The sequence below is a fragment of the Cyprinodon tularosa genome, unplaced genomic scaffold (genome assembly GCF_016077235.1).
Source record: "Cyprinodon tularosa strain WSP-4 unplaced genomic scaffold, ASM1607723v1 ctg66, whole genome shotgun sequence".
Classification (NCBI taxonomy): Eukaryota; Metazoa; Chordata; class Actinopteri; order Cyprinodontiformes; family Cyprinodontidae; genus Cyprinodon; species Cyprinodon tularosa.
The window spans coordinates 2,657,574-2,676,932 of NW_024039407.1; the positions used below are offsets into that span (position 1 = coordinate 2,657,574).

The 19,359-nt window shown below is 38.3% G+C and overlaps 1 protein-coding gene across 1 annotated transcript in view; it reads left to right on the plus strand.

Annotated features, from left to right (window-relative positions):
• The window catches only part of lama5 (laminin, alpha 5), a 108,134-nt gene that overhangs the window by 80,557 nt on the left and 8,218 nt on the right, over positions 1 to 19,359 (plus strand). Inside the window, 24 exon segments of the mRNA XM_038309294.1 lie at positions 1,104 to 1,238; positions 1,324 to 1,475; positions 2,789 to 2,899; positions 4,806 to 4,917; positions 5,020 to 5,190; positions 5,449 to 5,645; positions 5,722 to 5,838; positions 6,241 to 6,395; positions 6,500 to 6,629; positions 6,807 to 6,909; positions 7,008 to 7,121; positions 9,137 to 9,319; positions 10,917 to 11,059; positions 11,153 to 11,335; positions 11,421 to 11,554; positions 12,835 to 12,991; positions 13,595 to 13,731; positions 15,028 to 15,187; positions 15,292 to 15,423; positions 16,641 to 16,789; positions 17,117 to 17,249; positions 17,594 to 17,737; positions 17,824 to 17,954; positions 19,074 to 19,235. Of these exon segments, the coding sequence (XP_038165222.1) occupies positions 1,104 to 1,238; positions 1,324 to 1,475; positions 2,789 to 2,899; positions 4,806 to 4,917; positions 5,020 to 5,190; positions 5,449 to 5,645; positions 5,722 to 5,838; positions 6,241 to 6,395; positions 6,500 to 6,629; positions 6,807 to 6,909; positions 7,008 to 7,121; positions 9,137 to 9,319; positions 10,917 to 11,059; positions 11,153 to 11,335; positions 11,421 to 11,554; positions 12,835 to 12,991; positions 13,595 to 13,731; positions 15,028 to 15,187; positions 15,292 to 15,423; positions 16,641 to 16,789; positions 17,117 to 17,249; positions 17,594 to 17,737; positions 17,824 to 17,954; positions 19,074 to 19,235 (3,445 nt within the window).

The window sequence follows — 19,359 nt, forward strand, 5'->3', positions numbered from 1 at the left end:
ATAGTGATGTACATTCAAATGAGCAGGAAAGATGCACTCACGATGACTTCAAGCCAGACAGCTGCAAATATAGCCAATAGGTTGACTGAAGACATTAACAAATGGGTGCTGACCAGAAAACACCCTGTAGTTTTCACAGCCAATGCTGCAAATATGGTTTGTACAGTGGAGATAATGCAGCTCATGCATGTCTGCTGTGTCGCGTCTGCTTGCTCGAGTGAGGCTTCACTTTTTCACTTTTCACAAACAAGTTTGCACTTATGAGACATTTTTGTTCACATCTCAAGTTTGAACTGTCTGATTTCAAGTTTGCACTTTGTGTTTAATGTGACAGGAAAAAATAAAATACATGAGAATTTTAAAACACAGTTGAACCACTTTCATTATTGTAAAAACCGATTGAATCGAAATTAATAGATTTAGAACTATATTTATCAAAATCGAATCGATTCAGGACTTTGGCGAAAATACCCAGCCCTATTCACGTCTGTGATTGTATCATAACAGCCAATTGGACTATTTCACCCTTTTCTCAACATTTTATTGGAACTCCACTTTATATCAAATCAAAAACTACAGAAATTGTTTACATTTCGTCTGTTTTGTGTTTAGCTGTTGCATTTGGATACAAACTGATGTTGAGTTGTTTTGTCCTTGTTTAAACGTAACTTTGTTGTCTGCCTGACAATGAACAGCTCAAACAGATTCTCATCTGGCTGAAAAATGTCCCTCATGATGCTGTGGGCTTTTTTGAAGCAGTCCGATCTATCAGGCTGCAATAATGACCCTTTGTGGTTCGTTCCTCTGAGCCACACTTAATGAATTATTTCAACACCTTTAAGTTATTGTCTGGATGTTTGGTGTAACATCTGCAGCCATTATTCAGCCTATAGACCACACCGCTCCTTTAAGAGCAATCTGGACCCTAATAATGGTGTTTCTTTTTATGAAGTGTATTTTAGCTTTTTAATTTGCTCCATACTTTCCCGTAAAGATCTAAAATCCAAAGTGGGTCCAGATGTCCGAACTTTGCCGGACACCCTCTCCTTAAGGGAACATATGTTTCTGCATTAGATCTTAAACGCCTCTGTTAACCGTTTCAGAGTGTGATTGTAACGGAGGCCGCTGTGACCCCCGGACAGGGGAGTGCCGTTGTCCAGACGGGATGACAGGAAAACAGTGTGACATCTGCTTGCAGAAATACAGCGTTCCAGTAGATGGCGGCACGCACTGCGAACGTAAGTAAACCAGGTGCATATCCACATGATGAGGATCAGACACTGACGGAGAGCATCCTGTGCATGTTTATGTTTGAACCCTCAGCGTGCGACAGCTGCGTCATGGTGCTGCTGGACGAACTGGATACGCTGAACGACAACTTTACTGCCGTCGCCCGGCAGCTGAGGAACCTCAACGCCAGCTCCATGGCTTGGGCTCAGCTCGACAGCCTCAACAAATCTATAGAGGACGTCGCTGTGAGTCCAAACGTGAACAGCATGTCTGTGTGAAATAGGATGATAAACTGTTCAGGAATTAAGCTGAAAGGAAATACAGTCACCTTTTCCATTTCTCTTCAACATACGTTGCAGAGTGAGACTTTTAGACAGAAAACCTTTTTATATTTTACTTACTGCACCTTTAATCAAGTTATTTTTCAGAAGCCCATTAAGTCAATATTAAATATTGCATCATTAATATGTTACACTAATAATATTTTGTTGGGAATAGTTCCACATTTGAAGATTTCTAAAGAAGACTGAGCTATTAATGTGATAATTTGTCTTTAAACTGACAAAATCTTTCGTTTCCATTCTATGTTAGTAGGGATGCACGATATAATCGGCCCCCTATCGGTATCGGCCTTAAAAATGAATATCGGACATCGGCCACCCCACCGATATTTAACCCGATATTTGATCAGCTTCTGAGTTTCTAAAATCTAAAAAAAATAAATAAATACTTCTTCCTCAAAGACTTCTTTTTTACAGACTTAAAAACTTCTAAAGACGAGGGAAAAAATATTGATACATTAAAATATCACAATATCTTCATATGCTGATATATTTCCATTTAAAAACACCATATCAATCTCTTTTACTAATGAAATATTGCTATATGTCATCGTTATGCTACGAAATCCCCCGAAAATTCACAAAATGTTGCCATATTTTTATATGTTGATATATTGACGCGGTATCGATCTAATTTACTAACAAAATCTCACAAGAATTTGCAAAATATCTCGAGAGTTTGTAACAGAACGATGAAATTTCACGAGATTTTGAAAGTAGAATAGATCGATACCGCGTTTTTAAAAATATATTTGATATCAGCATATGAAAATATATTTGAGTATATTATTTTTCAAAGTGTCAGAAATGGATAACAAAACTGCTATTTTCAATGACTACTTATTTTTGTTCAGCTTTAACATCGGAATTGATATCGGTTATCGGCTACATGAGTTTTAAAATATCGGCATATCGGATATCGGCCAAAATCCCAATATCGTGCATCCCTATATGTTAGTGTATAAAAAGTGGAAAGTCCTTTCAACATCCACTGTTTAAATGGTCCATCTGTAATATAAGGGCCGAACCATGATCAAATGCACATCCAAAATTATAATTCCCAGATTAGTTGCATTTCCTGTTTTCAGATTTTTTTTACATATTCTTTGGATTTAGCTCTATTTCTTTCTCACTTTCTGTCAATGAAAGATTGGTTCTCAAACTGAATAGCAGACTTATGTAAACTCAGAGTTTAATTGAAACATTTTTGATTCCAGCGAGCCATCGAGAACTACAACAACACGCTGGATACAAGCAGGAATCAGCTCGACATGCTGGACATAGACATAAACAACATCGGTACTGATATCGATGAGCTGCGCAGAAAGGTCTGGACTAAACACACTCAGTGCCTGAATATTAACCTATTGAAGCACAATTAATCAATCTCATGTTAAATTACAATCTAGATAACTTAGAGTTTTAGGATGTTAGCAAAGCCTCTGTAAGGCTAAGCTAAGTTTATTTATAAAACAGAATAGAATAGAAAAAAAAGCCCTTTCTTGTCCCACAATGGGGAAATTGCTGTTTATGTAGCATTTTAATATAGCATATTACAGTAACGAGACAATTCAAAGTCTTGTGCATGAAAAAAGAAACATGAAAGGAAAACAGAGAGTAATGTCCATTGCAGGGGAATAAAGGTAATGATATAAATAACTAGAAAAGCACTCAGAGAGCGCAGAGCTCCCCCAAGCAGCACATTTGCCCCATATTTTGCCTTACTGTTCACCTATTGCTAAAACTCACATGATCTGGATCATTACCAAATGTTCTGCTCTCACCTTCTTCATTCACTCCGCTTTCTAAGTGTATTTACCCTTAATTTATTAGCTTAATAATTACTTAATTAGGGGTAGTGTTGGCCTAGTGGTTAGAGCAGTGTGCTTGTTCTCGGAGAAGGTTGCAAGTAGTGTTCCACCGATACCAGTATCGAGCAGGGCCCTCATACTGCACTAAAATGGTGGTATCGATATCGGCGAGTACCGACAAATAGGGCGCCGATACCATTTTGAGAGCCAAAAGTTTATTCAACTATTGTCACCCATTCCAGGTAGGCAAAAAAAAGTTCTACTGGTTCTACACTCTGTATTAGTCTTTTTCCTGCTTCACAAAGGTAGGCAGCAGTCTGACAAAACCATGATGGCAATTATTTTCCATCGAAGTATTATGCTGTTCTCCATTTATACACACACACATCAATTTCAAACAGATGGTATCAATATGCTATCAGTATCGGCCGATACTGCACAGCCAGGTATCAGGTATCGGGGCCAAAAAAATGGCATTGGTGTAACACTAGTTGCAAGTACCTGATCTAATCTCCACAGCCAGCACTCTGTGTTCCTGAGCAAAACCCTTAACCCCATAGGGCGTGCAGGTGGAGCAGTGGTTAGTGCGCACAACACATGTACGGAAGCCTTGGTCCTGGGGTTTGACTCTGGCCTGTGGTCCTTTGCCGCATGTCTCACCCCCTTTCTTGTCAGCCTACTGTCAGAAAAACGAGCCACTGGTGCCGTTAAAAACAAAAAAAAAAATAAAAACTCAACCCCACACTGCTCCAAGAGAGCCGCACAATTGGGGATAGTCAAATGCATTTCCCATTTGGGACATGGGACAATAAATGAATATGTTCTAAGGATGTTCTAAGGATGTAACTAAATAAATTCATTTAAAAAAATTTATTTTAGTAGTTTAATAAGACTATTTGCCAATGGAATGAGTGCTTTCACTCTTAAACTAAGAGTGAAAGATGATATGGACTTGAAATAAGGCAATGCAGTAGTTTTTTTTTTATTTTATATTTAGATTGTCTTCTTCCATTGGCAGTGTCTCACTTACATCCTCAATTCAATAAAAACTGCACTTATTTTAGGAAAAAATGACTTATTTAGAGTAATTGGTTCTTCCAGTCTGTATTTATAAGATGTCTTTGTCTTGTCTAGTACGTTTAACAATAGAGGCTGTGTTTCTGAAGACAACTTGATCAGTTAAACCAGGTTTTAATAACCATTCTTGTTGTAAGTTTCTAAGAATAAACAGCACCATATCCCTGCTTTCCTCAGATAATTGGATTTCTTAGTATATTTCACCTTAAAATCAATTGAAATGACTAGCTATGTCTATCATAGGTTCGAATAAATGCTCCTTTAGGTTACTCTAACCTAATAGTTAATCAAGTGTTCCTTTTTTATCACTGAGACATTGTGAAAGTTGAATGTTGTTTCCTTTCAGTCTGAAGTAATGACAGACAGGGTTGGTGAAGTAGATAACAGTACCTCCGACACACACCAGAGGGCAGAAGATCTGCTGAAATTCATTAACAACATCACCATAGACATAAACGGTGAGAGAGATCAGAGATGCACCTTTGTACACCTGTTCGCCTATCAACCACAGGCTAGTTACAAACAGGCAATTGTTTGGCATTGCTTCCTTCGTTCTGCAGCGCTGCTGCGCATGGCAAACCAGTCCCTGAATGAAACAGACGGTGAACAGGATGGGGAGGAGCAGCAGAGGAAGATCGAGGAGGTTCAGGCCATGCTGAGGGAGATGAGGTACAGGAGCTGTGTGGGTCAAAAGAAAATGGCCGACAAAGAGAAGAGCGAAGCAGAGAAGTGTAAGTTCGTATTCTAGGCTTCCAATCACTAAAGCAAAGACTTGAATTGCTAGAATGTGGTGCTTTGATTCATTATTGTTTCTGATTAATTCCTGTTATCTTTGTGCTATTTTATGACTTTCTTTGTGTGCAGGATTTATAGATTTATAAAGTGTGATGAGAAATATGGCTGAAATAACATGGTGTCATTTTGAGCCAAATCAGCATATAATGGGTGAAATTATAATAACTTCTAACGTATTTCTCTGAATCTGTCAGTGTTGGATGGTGTTAACAAGGAGCTGGTAAACCATCAGGAGGAAAACCTCAATTCATCCAAGGCCATCATGGACCGCCTGCTCCGTTTCCTCTCTGACATAAAAGACCTGCGAGACGCTCTGAACGAGGCTGTGAACAACACCGCCAGAGCTGCAGAACTCAACAGTGTCAATGAGAAAACTCTGGAGGAAAACAAGGTGAGAAGTTCTCCAAAGCCACAAAAACAAAGGTTTGTGAGTGTGTCTGATGACTGCTGTGTTCTGTTTCTCTCAGAGGAAGGCTGAAGACTTGCTAATGAAGCAGAAGGAGGTGAATGACACCATGGACATGGCCGTCGCTGACGTCACTCAACTCAACATGCTGGCTCAGATGCTGCAGGAGTCCAAAACGGTTAGAACAAAGAGAACTACAGAAAAATAAACATCCCATGATTTGAATGTATCTGTTATTTTTAGTCAAGATGCATCTTATGTTGCACAGTTTTGTATTTCAAAAGTAGCTCTGAGATATTCAGATTTCTACCCGTATAACCCAAACCTTCATGTTTCATGATGCACAGAAACTAGAGCCTCAAAGAAGACATTAACTCCGACCTTCCTGTTTTGATGAATGTCTTAAAAGAATTGTCGGTTCCTTTGTTTTGTTCGGTTAGTTTTAAATAAGAAGGCAAATTCATTCTGCAGCTAAAGATCTCCGAGGATCAAAGAGATTTTCATATAAACCATGAAAGTCTTTCAGTTCATTGATAGATGTGGGGCTGTTAAAAGCAGATGCTTTATTCTTATTCCTCAGGAGTACGAACATCTGGCAGCGGAGCTGGATGGAGCCAGGCAGCCTTTGGCAAAGAAGGTGCAGACCTTCGCTGAAACCAACAACCTAATCCCACTAGTGGAGAAGGCGGAGAAACACGCTGAGCTGCTGAACGAGTTAGCCATGAACTTGACCAGGTAGGGACCCTCAGTGGCTCCAGTTGGTACAGCCCTGTTAGATATAGAACACAGTTCCAGAGATCGATAAAAGGAGGTTAATCTGCGACGTGTTTCCACTGCAGTTTGGTTTCAGAAACCAACAAGGATCCGTCTGTGGATTTAACAAAAGCCTACAACAACATTGTCAACAAGATCAGTGCAGCAGAAGAGGCTGCGAGGATGGCTGAGAAGGCCGCCAATGACACCCTACAGGTGCAGTACCCACACACACAATTGATTTCAATTAATTTTAAACAAACCTTTTTTTGGCTCACTTCACTAAATTAAACAGAAATAGGCAAATTAATAAATACCACACTCACCCTGCTTTTAGGTAGTGCGTAAGTGGTTTTATTTGTTCATATCTGGTGTTGCTCTGAATCCTTTTAGAATATAAAGAACCAGGACCTCGGAAACATGGCAAGCGCTCTGAAGAACCACAGCATGGACCTGCTTGATGAAGTCAAACAGCTGGACGATGAACTGAACAATAGTAAATGCTGTGTTTTAGACATACACTTTCTCTTTCGCTTTCTTTTTAAAGCAGTTTCCCGAATCTGAATTTTTAAAATTGGCTTTTCTGCCCTGCAGCCCTGAAGGCAGAGCTGGACGACGCTCAGAAAAGGCTGAACGAAACCAGAGCTAAGCAAGATCAAGCATTAAAGGATTTGGAAGCAATTCAGAAAAGCCTCAACTTCACATCAAGTACGCACATTCGACATGTTAAATCAGTGTATCTTTGTAAAACTGCAACCATTTAATCAGGCTTCCTTTGATTATAGATGGTAGAACAGCGGGTAAAAATAACTCCTCCTGTGACTAACCAGACATTTAGGCTCTTAGAAACTGATATTTTAAAGATTCAAAAAAGGGTTGCTAAACTGCACATGCTAAATATATTTTTGTGTGCAATAGGTGGGCGTGTTGTGGGTGATCTCTAACAAATTACTAACATGTTAGTTCCACATAGAAGATTACATGTTTTACTGTCAGTTTGAGAATGGACTTAATAACGGTTATGATTAAATAAGTAATAATGATAAAAAAATATAATGATAACATTAAAGTGTTGATGATTTTTTTTGTAGACCAAAATGTTAATACCAATGATCAATGCAATAATTTCAAGGGCACCCACATAAAATAGTTTTTCCGTAAAATAGGATTAAAAAAAGCTCTACCATTCAGAGGACTCTAGAACCGCTCAGTGACTGGAGGAGAAATCGGAAGCAACATATAGGTTAGAACGACATTTCCCCCACTGAACTATCGTCATACTTCTATGACAATGTAAACTCAGTTTTGCATTCTATGACCCCTTTAAGAATATAGTAGATCATCTCTTTTACAGCAGGCGAGGATTTAGTTGAAAGTCATGTTCATTTAAAGTATTATATACTACTTTATGTTTTATTCATTAATAACTGGTTATACCATCTGTACCAGAGGCGTAACAAGTAGTGTTTCCCCACCCTGTGTTTACTACCAGGGCTGCTGCGGTCATATTAGCCATCAGTTTCAGTCAGAGTCTGACTCTGTAGGCTACAGGTCCACTCTGGATAGTTCTGACCTGTAAGGTGTGAGGCCTCCATATTCCTCAGCATCACTACCCTCTCCTGAGCTTAAACTGGCTGATGGTTCAACCACACAATCCAGTTCCAGACTGCACACAGACATGGTTTTTGGTGGCTATTAATCACAATGCTCCTGCTGCGCTACTAAATGCAGGATATTTGTGTTAAAAAAAATCTTGTTTGATTCATAATAACTTAAAACCACCTGATATGTTCTGCTACATGATTTTAATGCAAAATTAGATCAGTATCGTCAACACTTTAGATATAATTTATAGTGCACATGCTGCAGACAAAATAATAAAAATACAGCTATCAAAGTTGAATAAAAAAAATACAATATAGAGCATGGGAAAGTTGTGTTTGTCTATTGATTGATCACCTCACCCATCAATCGCTCCCTGACAGAAAAGAGCTGCGGTCAGATTTACAGCACATGATGCTCTAAACAAATTCTCTCAACAGCAGCTTGATCCAATACATTAGCAAAACAAGGCAGGCCTTTAGTAATCGAATAAAAAATAACAAGGCTCTGTGCAAAGTCTGCTAAAGAACATTGAGGGAGAAATAAAATCCTTCCTGTCACGAGTAAGATATGCTAAATTTCAAAGAAGTAGAACATTAGCAGATATTAAGAATATACAGTAATGGCAATTGTTGAGCAATTATTGAGCAGAAAATGGCAAAAGCACACAGAATTTCAAAATAAATGGCAAAAATTGACCTAAATCCTAAATCTTTGATGGTTCAGAGAATTTTTATGTGACATAAATTATAACTGCAGTTTTTTCCAACAATCAAAAGTGATATAATCATACTGTTACGATGCTGCTGTACGTGTTGGTGGGTGACTTTTTAAAAAAACGACTTTATAGGTCAATAAAATGCAATACTGATAAACAAAAGTGTGATAAGGTGCTAACAAAGCCAAAAGTTTTCATTTAATAAGTGCAGAAATAGTCTGATATTTCTACTAAAAACTGTGCTGTGTATGTTAGTAATCAATCAGTTATAAAGGAGTGAAAACAAGCGACTCAGTTTTAAATCATTCTTGTAACTTTTCAGTTTGGTGATAGATCTTCAGTTTCATCTTGTGCTGTTTGTAATTCTGACGTTGGAAGCTCCTTTGTTTTGTTGGATTTGCAGATACGACCCAGCTGATCAATGAAGCGAAAATGGCGGCGAATGAAGCAAACAGCACGGCCACCAAGGTCAATGACGTCTTGGATACAATGAAAGAGCAGCTGGACAAATGGCAGCAAACTTACGGCAACGTCAACTCCAGCAGCGATGACATCAACAAGGCCCTGATAAATGCCTCAGAAACGGGTGGGAATAACGCTCTCTCCTCATTATGTCCTCTCATTAGGTCCTTCCTTCTTGATGTAGTTTGTCTAGTTAAATTAATATGAATTATTTTCTATATAAATGCAGTATATTTGGTTTAGGCCGTTCAAAGGCATGTATTAGAAATTCCAGAAAGTAAGAGAGCATTTATGTGTCATGATTTTCTTAAGGGATCTGACACACATGCAGTAAACCACTCAGAGAACCAGGGTAAAGTTTTAACAGGTTTATTGATAAGATCAGCGGGGGTTGGATTCAGGAAACTCGGTTCATTGGTGAACCGGAACTGGAAGAGGGATCCGTGGGAACTTAGAACGATGACTTGGAGAGACAGAGAAAACGGAACTCACGGTAGAAAAGAAAACTTTCTTGCAAGAATCCAGTCGTTGTGGGTTTATCCAGAGGAAGAGACTCTTGGAGGGGGGACAGGTTTAGACTTGGTTGGACCCTGAGGAGCTATTGAGCGGACTGTCACTCCGAAATCCTGGAGGACTTGAACAGAACTTGTGTAGGTTAATCCCCTGCCCAGTGTGAGACTCAAACAATCTTTCCAGGGGAAGAAGGCCAAACATCCAGCTTGCAGGATGACTTCCTGCCGAAAAGGCAAAGACAAAAAAACAAGGTTAGGCTCAGTGAAAACAAAGACTCAGTTAGACTCAGCAAAGCTCAGCTTGGCTATAATACCCAAAACTAGCAAACACTCTGGCGCCGAGGTAGTGACAGTCCATGGCTCAAATAGTCCTCAGTGATGAGTCAACCAGCCGTAGTTGTGTGAGAGGACCAACGAGAACAGGGCACCACCTGGTGGTGGAGGGAGAGAAAGACACAAAAAACACAACCCACACAAACCGGATTCCTAACATTATGGAGCCTATAACCTCTATGGGCTCCATAAATGGTGGACGTCAAAAAGTAGCAATCAATAAGCTGGTTATAGCTGGTTATAGGTATTATAAATCTTATCAGTTACAGTCGTCTCAAATCTTTCAACATTAATTCAGAATGCTAAATATTTGAGCTTTTATTGAACAGTCGATAGAAAAGAATGGGATAGATTCTTTCCAACTTACAAGATTTACATCTTAGAAGGACTCTAGAGCAGAAGCCATTCAAAATTTCTCAATTTTCCTGGTTGGTCCCCTACAATTCCTTTCTGCTAAAATATTCTTTCTGTCATGGCATTTAGATCTAAAGAGAAGCTTTACCTCCTGGTCAGACCCTGTAATTCAGTGAAAGATTGGAGTCAGAGTAAAAAAAAAAATGTGCATGCCCAGGAAAAGGTCATTGGCTGGAAGTTGGATGGGATTTTGCTGGGGACTGCAGGGAAGTGGGCATTATTTGGCTGGCATTTGACTGGGAAGGGCCATTTTGCTACTGTAGTAATTACATTAGATTCTGTTAGTAATCACACCTATAAGGATACATGATTTAATTAAAGAAATAAAACCAAAGCAGATAAAGGAAATCCAACCTATATTATATTCACTGATTTAGTTTTATTAAAAGGAAAAAGCGTCTCACTCTGAAACTCAAACATAAGAAACTCAAATCACTGTTTTACTTTTTTTATTCCTCACAGTTCAAAAGCTGGAAGAAGATATCCCGACTCTGATGAAGAAACTTGATGATCTGCAGAATTATACCGTCCAAATGCCAAACATCTCTGAGAACATTAACCGGATCCGGCAGCTGATTCAGGAAGCGCGCAGCGCTGCCAACAGGGTGCAGACTTTTTCCTGCTTTCAAATGATTGATGCATTTAAAGCAGGCCCTGGTGAAAAGTTTATTGACCTACAATTTGTTTCACCCCTCCAGGTGAGCGTGCCCATGAAATTCAATGGAAAGTCTGCAGTTGAAGTTCGTATGCCGCCTAACCTGGCTGACCTGGCTGCCTACACCTCCATGAAGTTCGATATCAAGCTGCCAGAGGCCAAGCGGAAAAAGAGATCCACTGATGGCTCAACAGCACAGCTTGTCTTGTTCCTCGGCAACAAAAATGTAAGATGAATAGAGATATTTTATAGATAAGGAGGATAAAATCATATTGCTCTTATAATGTTTATCCTGTCTGTTGTATCTCCAGTCCAGTAAGGAGTTTATGGCATTGACGTTAAAGGAGAATAAACTGCACTGGTATTTCAATGTTGGAGGAGAAACTGCTGAAGTGTCTGATGAAATCAAAGTTACTGAAAACTTCGTTGAAGTTTTCTTGGAAAGGTAATTATAGCTTCTCTTCCTTTGGTCCAAGCTGAGCTGCTAATAAGTGACAGATGGGAATTTTCAGTTCAACAGCTTCGTGTTCTCTCTGGGTTTCTGGGATTCATTTTCAGAAATGAGCACAAATAAAAATAGAAATAAAAAGTCTAAGCTCTTGTTTATTTATTCTCCATGGAGCACTGAGAAACCATTGATGACCTTTGACAGGGCTAGTCAGGCTCCAGACCACTATAGACTTTTTAGACCAACAGTAAGATTCTTTTTATTACCTGTAAAGGTGCCTTGGATGCTTCCTGTTCTGATTGTGATTCTGATCACATTCATTTTGGTGAATGTTTTTCAAATGCTGGTTCTCCATTATTTTCACAATTATGTTTATGAATTTGTTTTTGGTGTTGTTATTTGGTCTACTTGAATCTTAATCTCTTACCTTTTTAACAATCTTTGGAGAAAAACAAAGACTAAATCAATCCCAGACTTTCTCAATCCTCCACTTTATCAACACACACACAGACTTGGGCTTCACCTAAAATAACTTTACTTATTGTTTAATCTGTCAAATATTTTTCTGATTAATCAGAGAGTAAAATGTGCTTCATAGGGTATTTTTTTAATGGAATTTAATTTGAAGAATTTGCAGCTAAAACCAAGCCAAGCCTTTCGAGGTCTTATGATCAAGCAAGAGTTTTTTCATCTCAACTGCAAAATGCATGTATATTTTGTATCGCTGTGGCTTAATGTTTGCTTTAAATTAGTTAATCTTTCAGAAAATAAAATTTTAGAGCCTGTAGGCTCCTCTTAAAGAATAACCAATTACTAAATTATTTTAGATTAATATTATTAAATAAATCAAATACTAATATATAAATCATAGTTAATCCAATCAATTGTTTCAGCCCAAATAATGACTATTAAAATTGGGATCATTCAGTGAGACATAAAGATAAAGTTGCATTTCTCTTGGCATGTATTGCAATTTTTATTAATATTCTCTAATCTAATGAATATTTAGGTATTGAATAAAAGTGGATTAAGATCGGAGCTTTGAGGAACCCCAAATGCGATTTTTCTTTTTCTTTTTTTACCTTCTGCATAGATTATGAATAATTTTTGCTCATCTATTGTCATAGAAATTATTTGAATTAATTGGATTTTCCACATATGAGCCAAACGCTGCACACTTTAATAAATAAACAACATTTTCACCCTGTTCTTTTTAGAATTAAGCAGTCAGGATAGGTGTACTTAATCAACGTTTTACTATATTTTTGTTTCTGTAGGATCCTCCAGTTTGGTCAAATTTCCATCACATATGTTGAAAAAGGGGAAGAAAGGACCAACAAAGAAAACGGGGAGGCTAAAGGTGATCAGGGACTGCTCAACCTCTTAACCACGGGCACTGTCTTCTATGTTGGCGGACCCCCAGATTCTTTCCAGGTAAGTAAAGATGGGCTAAGGGCTTTACTTGTCAGGTTAGACTCACTGTTGTTAGTGCAGCCAAAAAGCAAAGAAAGTCATGTTTAGGGTTACAGGAAGTATGAATACTCAACATATTAAATATGTAGTGAATCTGAAAAATTATACCTATGAAATGGTCGCAGAAATGCCAAGAAAAAGAATGATTTTACACCATTAAAAAAAGGACTGTGTATAATGAGAAACTTTATTTTGCTAACAGTATGTACAATGGTTGTTATACATATATTTTGCCTAATTTATTTTGTACCGTAAATAGTTTAGGATGTCTAACCCAAAGGACAGAAACTATCTTTATTTTCTCAGAATTTATTTATCTATCTTTCTTTGTTTCTTTTTGTTTCTTTGTTTCTTTGTTTCTTTTTGTTTCTTTCTTTCTTTCTTTCTTCATTTGTTTGTTTGTTTGTTTCTTTCTTTCTTCATTTGTTTGTTTCTTTCTTTCTTTCTTTCTTTCTTTCTTTCTTTCTTTCTTTCTTTCTTTCTTTCTTTCTTTCTTTCTTTCTTTCTTTCTTTCTTTCTTTCTTTCTTTCTTTCTTTCTTTCTTTCTTTCTTTCTTTCTTTCAGCTGCCAGCCCCATTTGACAAAGCCAAAGGATTCGAGGGATGCATTCTGCTGGAAACGCTGAACAAGGAGGTCCTCAGTCTGTATAACTTTGAGAAAACCATCCAGCTCAGCACTTTAACGGACAGACCATGCGTCAGGTCAGAGCAAATGATTGAACCGCAGAGATATCATCAATAGGAGTTTTCTTTGCTTGACAGGGAAATGATCTTCATCACTTTTAAGCAAAAAAAATGTTTTTTTTTTCTTTTTCCTTATGTTATTCCTTCGGTTATTTTTATTTCTGGTACTTTTAAAGCTCTAAAGTATTTTACAATTCAGAATCTAAACTAATTGCCATTATTATTACAGATGACACTGAAAACTGGACCACATTTATAAAAGTGTGATTTTCTATAGGTTTGTTCTTGAAGAAAGAACTGTGGATGCACAAAGTATGAGGTGTAGGTCATTACCAAACAATTTGAAGTCCACCATTCCACCCTGTTTATGATTGATCTCAACCAGAATACATTCCCAGCGTCTGCTATTTTCCCAGCAGTGAAAGAATCAGTAAATTTAGACCTAAGATCAGAGGATTCGACACATAAAATCCCAATGGAAAGAGGAATCCTCCTTTCTCTATTAAGAATGTGGAACCAGGACTTTTGTATGTGTGTACCGGTAGATAAAGATGCTTTAAATGCCTTGTCATCTGGATCTTTGTGCAAATTATGTACAGTAAAATATGGAAATATCTATTCTGCATAGAGTATACTGATCCCTTTGGAAGAAAGTTATCTATCACCTCTCAGGAGGTGGAAGAAATAGAGTTGTGAGTTAGGCAAAGGCATTTTTCACACCTGGCTGAAGGTGTTGTTCAATGACATACAGTTTATTTAGTTGCAGACGCAGAGCCATCTGCTCAAACAGATCATGTTTAAAGAGCATGGAGGAGGCTGAGCACACCACCGTGCAGAGAGCAAGCAGACATGCCTTAAAACGAGTGTGCATGAGATTTAAAGGCTGTGGATGTGTCTCACATGCTCACGCCGTGCACTGAAGCTGGTGGCACAAAAATACAATGTATTAAAGCAGGATTCTCATACACTAAATGTTTTACTGGGCTATACTGTATAACTGTAACTCTAACCTTAACCTAAACTCCCACCTTAGTCTTAAACCTCACCGTTTATCCCAAAAGTTGTTCTCACTCTGATGCCAAAGCAGGAGGCATCAATTCCAGGCTTCTAAAGGCTTTGGAGAACGGTTAATTTAGCTAACATTTTTTTGGTTGGACTGTGGGAGGAAGTAAGAGTACCCAGAGAGATCACAGACATGCACAGAGAGAACAGACTAAATCTATTAAAAAAATAAATAAATCCTGCAGCAGCTCGGCTGTGCAGCCAATCCTAATTGTTTCTTTATTCATTGTTGGATATCATATCTTTAAACAGGACCCCACTGAGACTGAGCCGGCCGTGGGTGACTGATGGGGCCTATTTTGACGGAACCGGCTTTGCTGAGATCGTCTTTAATAAAGATAATGTTTTACGCTTTGAGCAGGAATTCAGACTTATCTCACAGCAAGGAATTATATTACTATTAAAACATCAGGTAAAAAAAAAAAAAAACAACATCCTCAGCTTTCTGTCATTGTTAGGTGCCTGCCGTGGTGTTTGAGATATACTGAGTGCTTTTGTATGTGTTTCCTCCATCAGATGCAGTTCTTTTGCATGGCCGCACTTCAGGGAGAGATCCATGCTTTCTATAACTTCAATGGTACTTTGGTTGATATGAAATCTAAAGTAACAAAGGATTTGCTGAAGATTACTGATGGGAACTCAAAAATGGTAAGTCTGACATTTTTTACCTTATAATGTTTTACTAGCAGCTCAAAGCAGCTATTTACAAACTCTTTAAAAATATTTTCTTTCTATTTTGCTTTGGTTAAGATGATCAGTTCTTTTACTTGGAAGAATATTGGAATCACTTATAATGGTGACATATACTGTAAGATGTAACCCATATAATTACCGTAATTTTCGGACTATTAGCCGCACCTGAATATAAGCCGCAGGTTTTTTTATGTTTAACACAAACTGTCTTGTGCTCGCAATGTCCGTCTTTCTCGCTGTCGTTCTGTCTCGTACCACTCGCGGTAGAAGTCTGCTTCCGGAGGACCTCCGCGTTCCCGCACGAGCGGCTACCGTACTTGTGTGTTGAAGCAAATGCGACGTCAACATGGTGGATGGTAAAATCCATACATTTAGGTATTACCCTAGTGGAGGCTAGGTGGGGCGACATTGGCGTTGGATGTTGGAGTTTGCCCTGAAATCGAAGGATTGACGGTTCAAGCCCCAGCTCCGACTTTCAGTGTTATTGTGTCCTTGGGCAAGACACTTCACCTGCATTGTCTACTGATGGTGGTCAGAGGGCCCGGTGGCGCCAGTGTACGGCAGCCCCGCTTCTGTCAGTGAGCCCCAGGGCAGCTGTGGCTACAATGTAGCTTGCCACCATCAGTGTGTGAGTGTGTGCTTGAATGGATAAATAAATGTAGTGTAAAGCACTTTGGTCAAGTCTCCTAACTTGAATAATGGCGCTATATAAGTACATGCCATTTACCATTTAGTGGCCGTTAGCTGTAAAAGTCCATAGATAAGCCGCATTGTTATATAAGCCGCAAGGTCGAAAAATTCGGGAAAAAGTTGCGGCTAATAGTCCGAAAATTACGGAACTACATCTGCCTTTTAGCACTTCATTTATTGAAATGTTAAAACAAATTATCGCACTATAGATTAAATGCAATTATCACAAGGTTTTAAACTACCAAGTTAAAGACTGGTTTAAGTTTAACAGAGATAATATTTTTCTGCAACAACACTAAACTCGGACCCTATTTTTTGTTTTTTATCCTCTAAAGTCAGACACCTTTCTATTTCACATGGCATCTTGCTGAGTTAAAATTATAGATGCAACATTACCTGAATGAAAATAGTCATGAAAATTGTTTGATATTCTTTTTAATTTATTTGGTAAAAGTAATTTTCTGTTTGTTTTGCTTTTTCAGCTCCAGGTTTTCCTTGTTAACAGCACTAAACAAGTTGCGATAAAGCTAAACAATGACTTCATCTTTCAACAAACTTTAACTGCGAAATTACCCGGGTTTGACACGACATACTATCTGGGAGGAGCACCAGAGGAGGAGATACCGGGCAGGTTTGTGGAACCTCATCAGACCATCACTTTGTTTTGAAAAATATTCACGTCGGTGGGATGGAAGTGTATAACGAGCATAATGCTGCCTGTGCCGTGTTTCATTGTGTTTAGTCATTTTAACTAAAATGGACAGCAAGGGAGTTTGTGACCAACCTTTATAGGGTCTGTTCCAATAATAGCCACAAGGCCAGAGTGACTCTTTTATCATTAGTTTGTAGTTAAATGTTCAAAATAGGACAAATGTATCCAATCTTTAGAATCCAAGCCTAAAAAAATGTCGAATGTTTGGAAATTTTGATTTTAAGCAGCATATATTTGTCTCCTCAGTCTGAAGGCGCTGTTTTCAGGACAGACCTCCATGAAAGGCTGTTTCAGGAACATCAAGACCAGCAGGGGTTTCGTCACTCTGTCCAGCATGAAAACCTCTGGAGTCAGTTTCGGCTGTGATGACGACCTGCTGGTAAAATAAGAACCTTTTCAGTTTTTAACAGTTGTTCAAACCTCGAGTCCTTCAAACATGATTCTTACAGTGCTGTGAATAAATCATGCTAAATATTCAGGTAACAGCTGCACATGTCAGTATGTTTTTTATTGGGACCATAAGGCGACAAACCAGCAGCTTATATTGCTTGAAAAAAAAGTGGAATCCAAATTTTTTGCGTTTTTTAAACTCGTTGCAACTAATTGCGATTCCTTAAAAAGAATTGTGTCTTTTCTTTCCCGCTTTGCTAGTGCAGACATTGTGGTTTGTGTTGAATAGAAGCAGTGGAGGACCACTGGTTTAGCTGTCGTATGTTTCTGCAGGTCGTTCGGGAGGCTCACTTTAGAGGTCAGAACTACCTGCAGTTAGCCCCCACATCTATCAACAACCTGAAGAACGACTTCTACGCCAGCTTCAGCTTCAGAACAGATGAGAAGGACGGCCTTATATTGTACCACAGGGATCAGGTCAGAGTATAAAACGTGATTCCTTTTATCTTACCTTCTTCTCTGTTATTCTACTCTGCTTATTTTTAACCCCTCTGTGGCTGCAGGAGGCGATCTGTCAGGTCTCTTTACAGAAGGGCCACATTGTGGTGAGGGCTGCCGACAGCGAGGTTAAGACTCAGATGACGTACAATGATGATAATAGCCACAATATTGCCTTCTACAGCAACGTTAACGGGTAAGATGGCCGGGGAAGGTGACTGGAGTCGGAGCTTCCAACTATCATCGCATTAAAGTTGCAGAGATAACACATTAATCTTGACTTAGACTTGTGTCTTAAACACTTAAGACATGAATTAGACTCGACTCGTCTGGCTGGAAAAGTACTTCCTGTGTTGTTTAGTCGGAAGTTTTTTATTCTTTTTATTCATACCTTACCTGTACATGTGAACTTTTCTACTATTTTTAATCGGGAGCAAAAGGTTTAAGTGTGATTCTAAAAATAAAAAACCTCTAAAAACCCTCCAAACCATGTTGAGTTACTCATATAATACAAGGAGAGGGGGAAAAAAAGGAAAAACTGTTCTTAACTTGGTCATTACAAAAAAAAAAAAAACAACAGCAACACTTTTTATCTCTATTGTTTTATTTTTTTTTTTTTTTTTCGTAAATCATTTGCCTATTGGTATAATTTAAAAAAATACATTACATTTGAATAAATTGCAAAATTATATTAAGCAGCATTAGATGCTGCATTAATTGCATGTTCAATTAATTTATAATATATTTATAAGATATATTTTGAAATGTTGATGTTATCATTTAGGCCTAAAGACACAAAGGAAGGGTTTGAACTCCTAACCTACAATATTTCAGTGTTAGAGATGCACCAATCCAGTTTTCTTCGATTCGATTCAATGCAGATACCTGGGCTTAGAGTATTGGCCGATACCGATTCAATCCAACTGTTAAATGAATGAACCATATATCTTGGCATTGAGTGAAGTCTTTAGCCTCGACATAAACATTGTTACAAAAAGGTAACAAATTAACACAGATATAAATGTACTTTATGTTATATATTAACAAATGAGCGGCACAAAGAAATAAATAACAGTTTTATGTAAAATGCAATGGATTGGATCTCCGACATCAAATCACTGATATCCAATCCAGCTAATAACTCAATATCACAGCCGATATCCAGGTATCAGATGGGTGTGTCCTTATAAGAAGGGACCTAGATGTTGTGGATTTGATGATAAATTGTTTGTTTTAGGTGTCAGAAATCTGACTTGGAATTAAAAACCTTAAAAACCCCAATTGTTTGCCAACTGTGGACGTGCTTCTTCCACAGGTTGCGTCTGTACGTGGACGACATGCTGGAGAAGGGGAGTGGCAGCAAGAAGCCGAGCAGCAATCCACCTGATCCTCCAACTAGTGTCACCTTCCTGGGAGGATCACCTTACCAGAATCTCAACAATCTTACAGGATGCATTAGTAATGTCTTCATAAAGAGGTTAGAAAAGCTTTATTTCCTCTAAAATTCTGGCGTTTTGGTATGAAAGTGCATTTCTCCTAACAGAAGTCTTGTATTGATCTTTTTAGTTGACCCTTAGTGTTTCGGATCACCTAAAACGTTT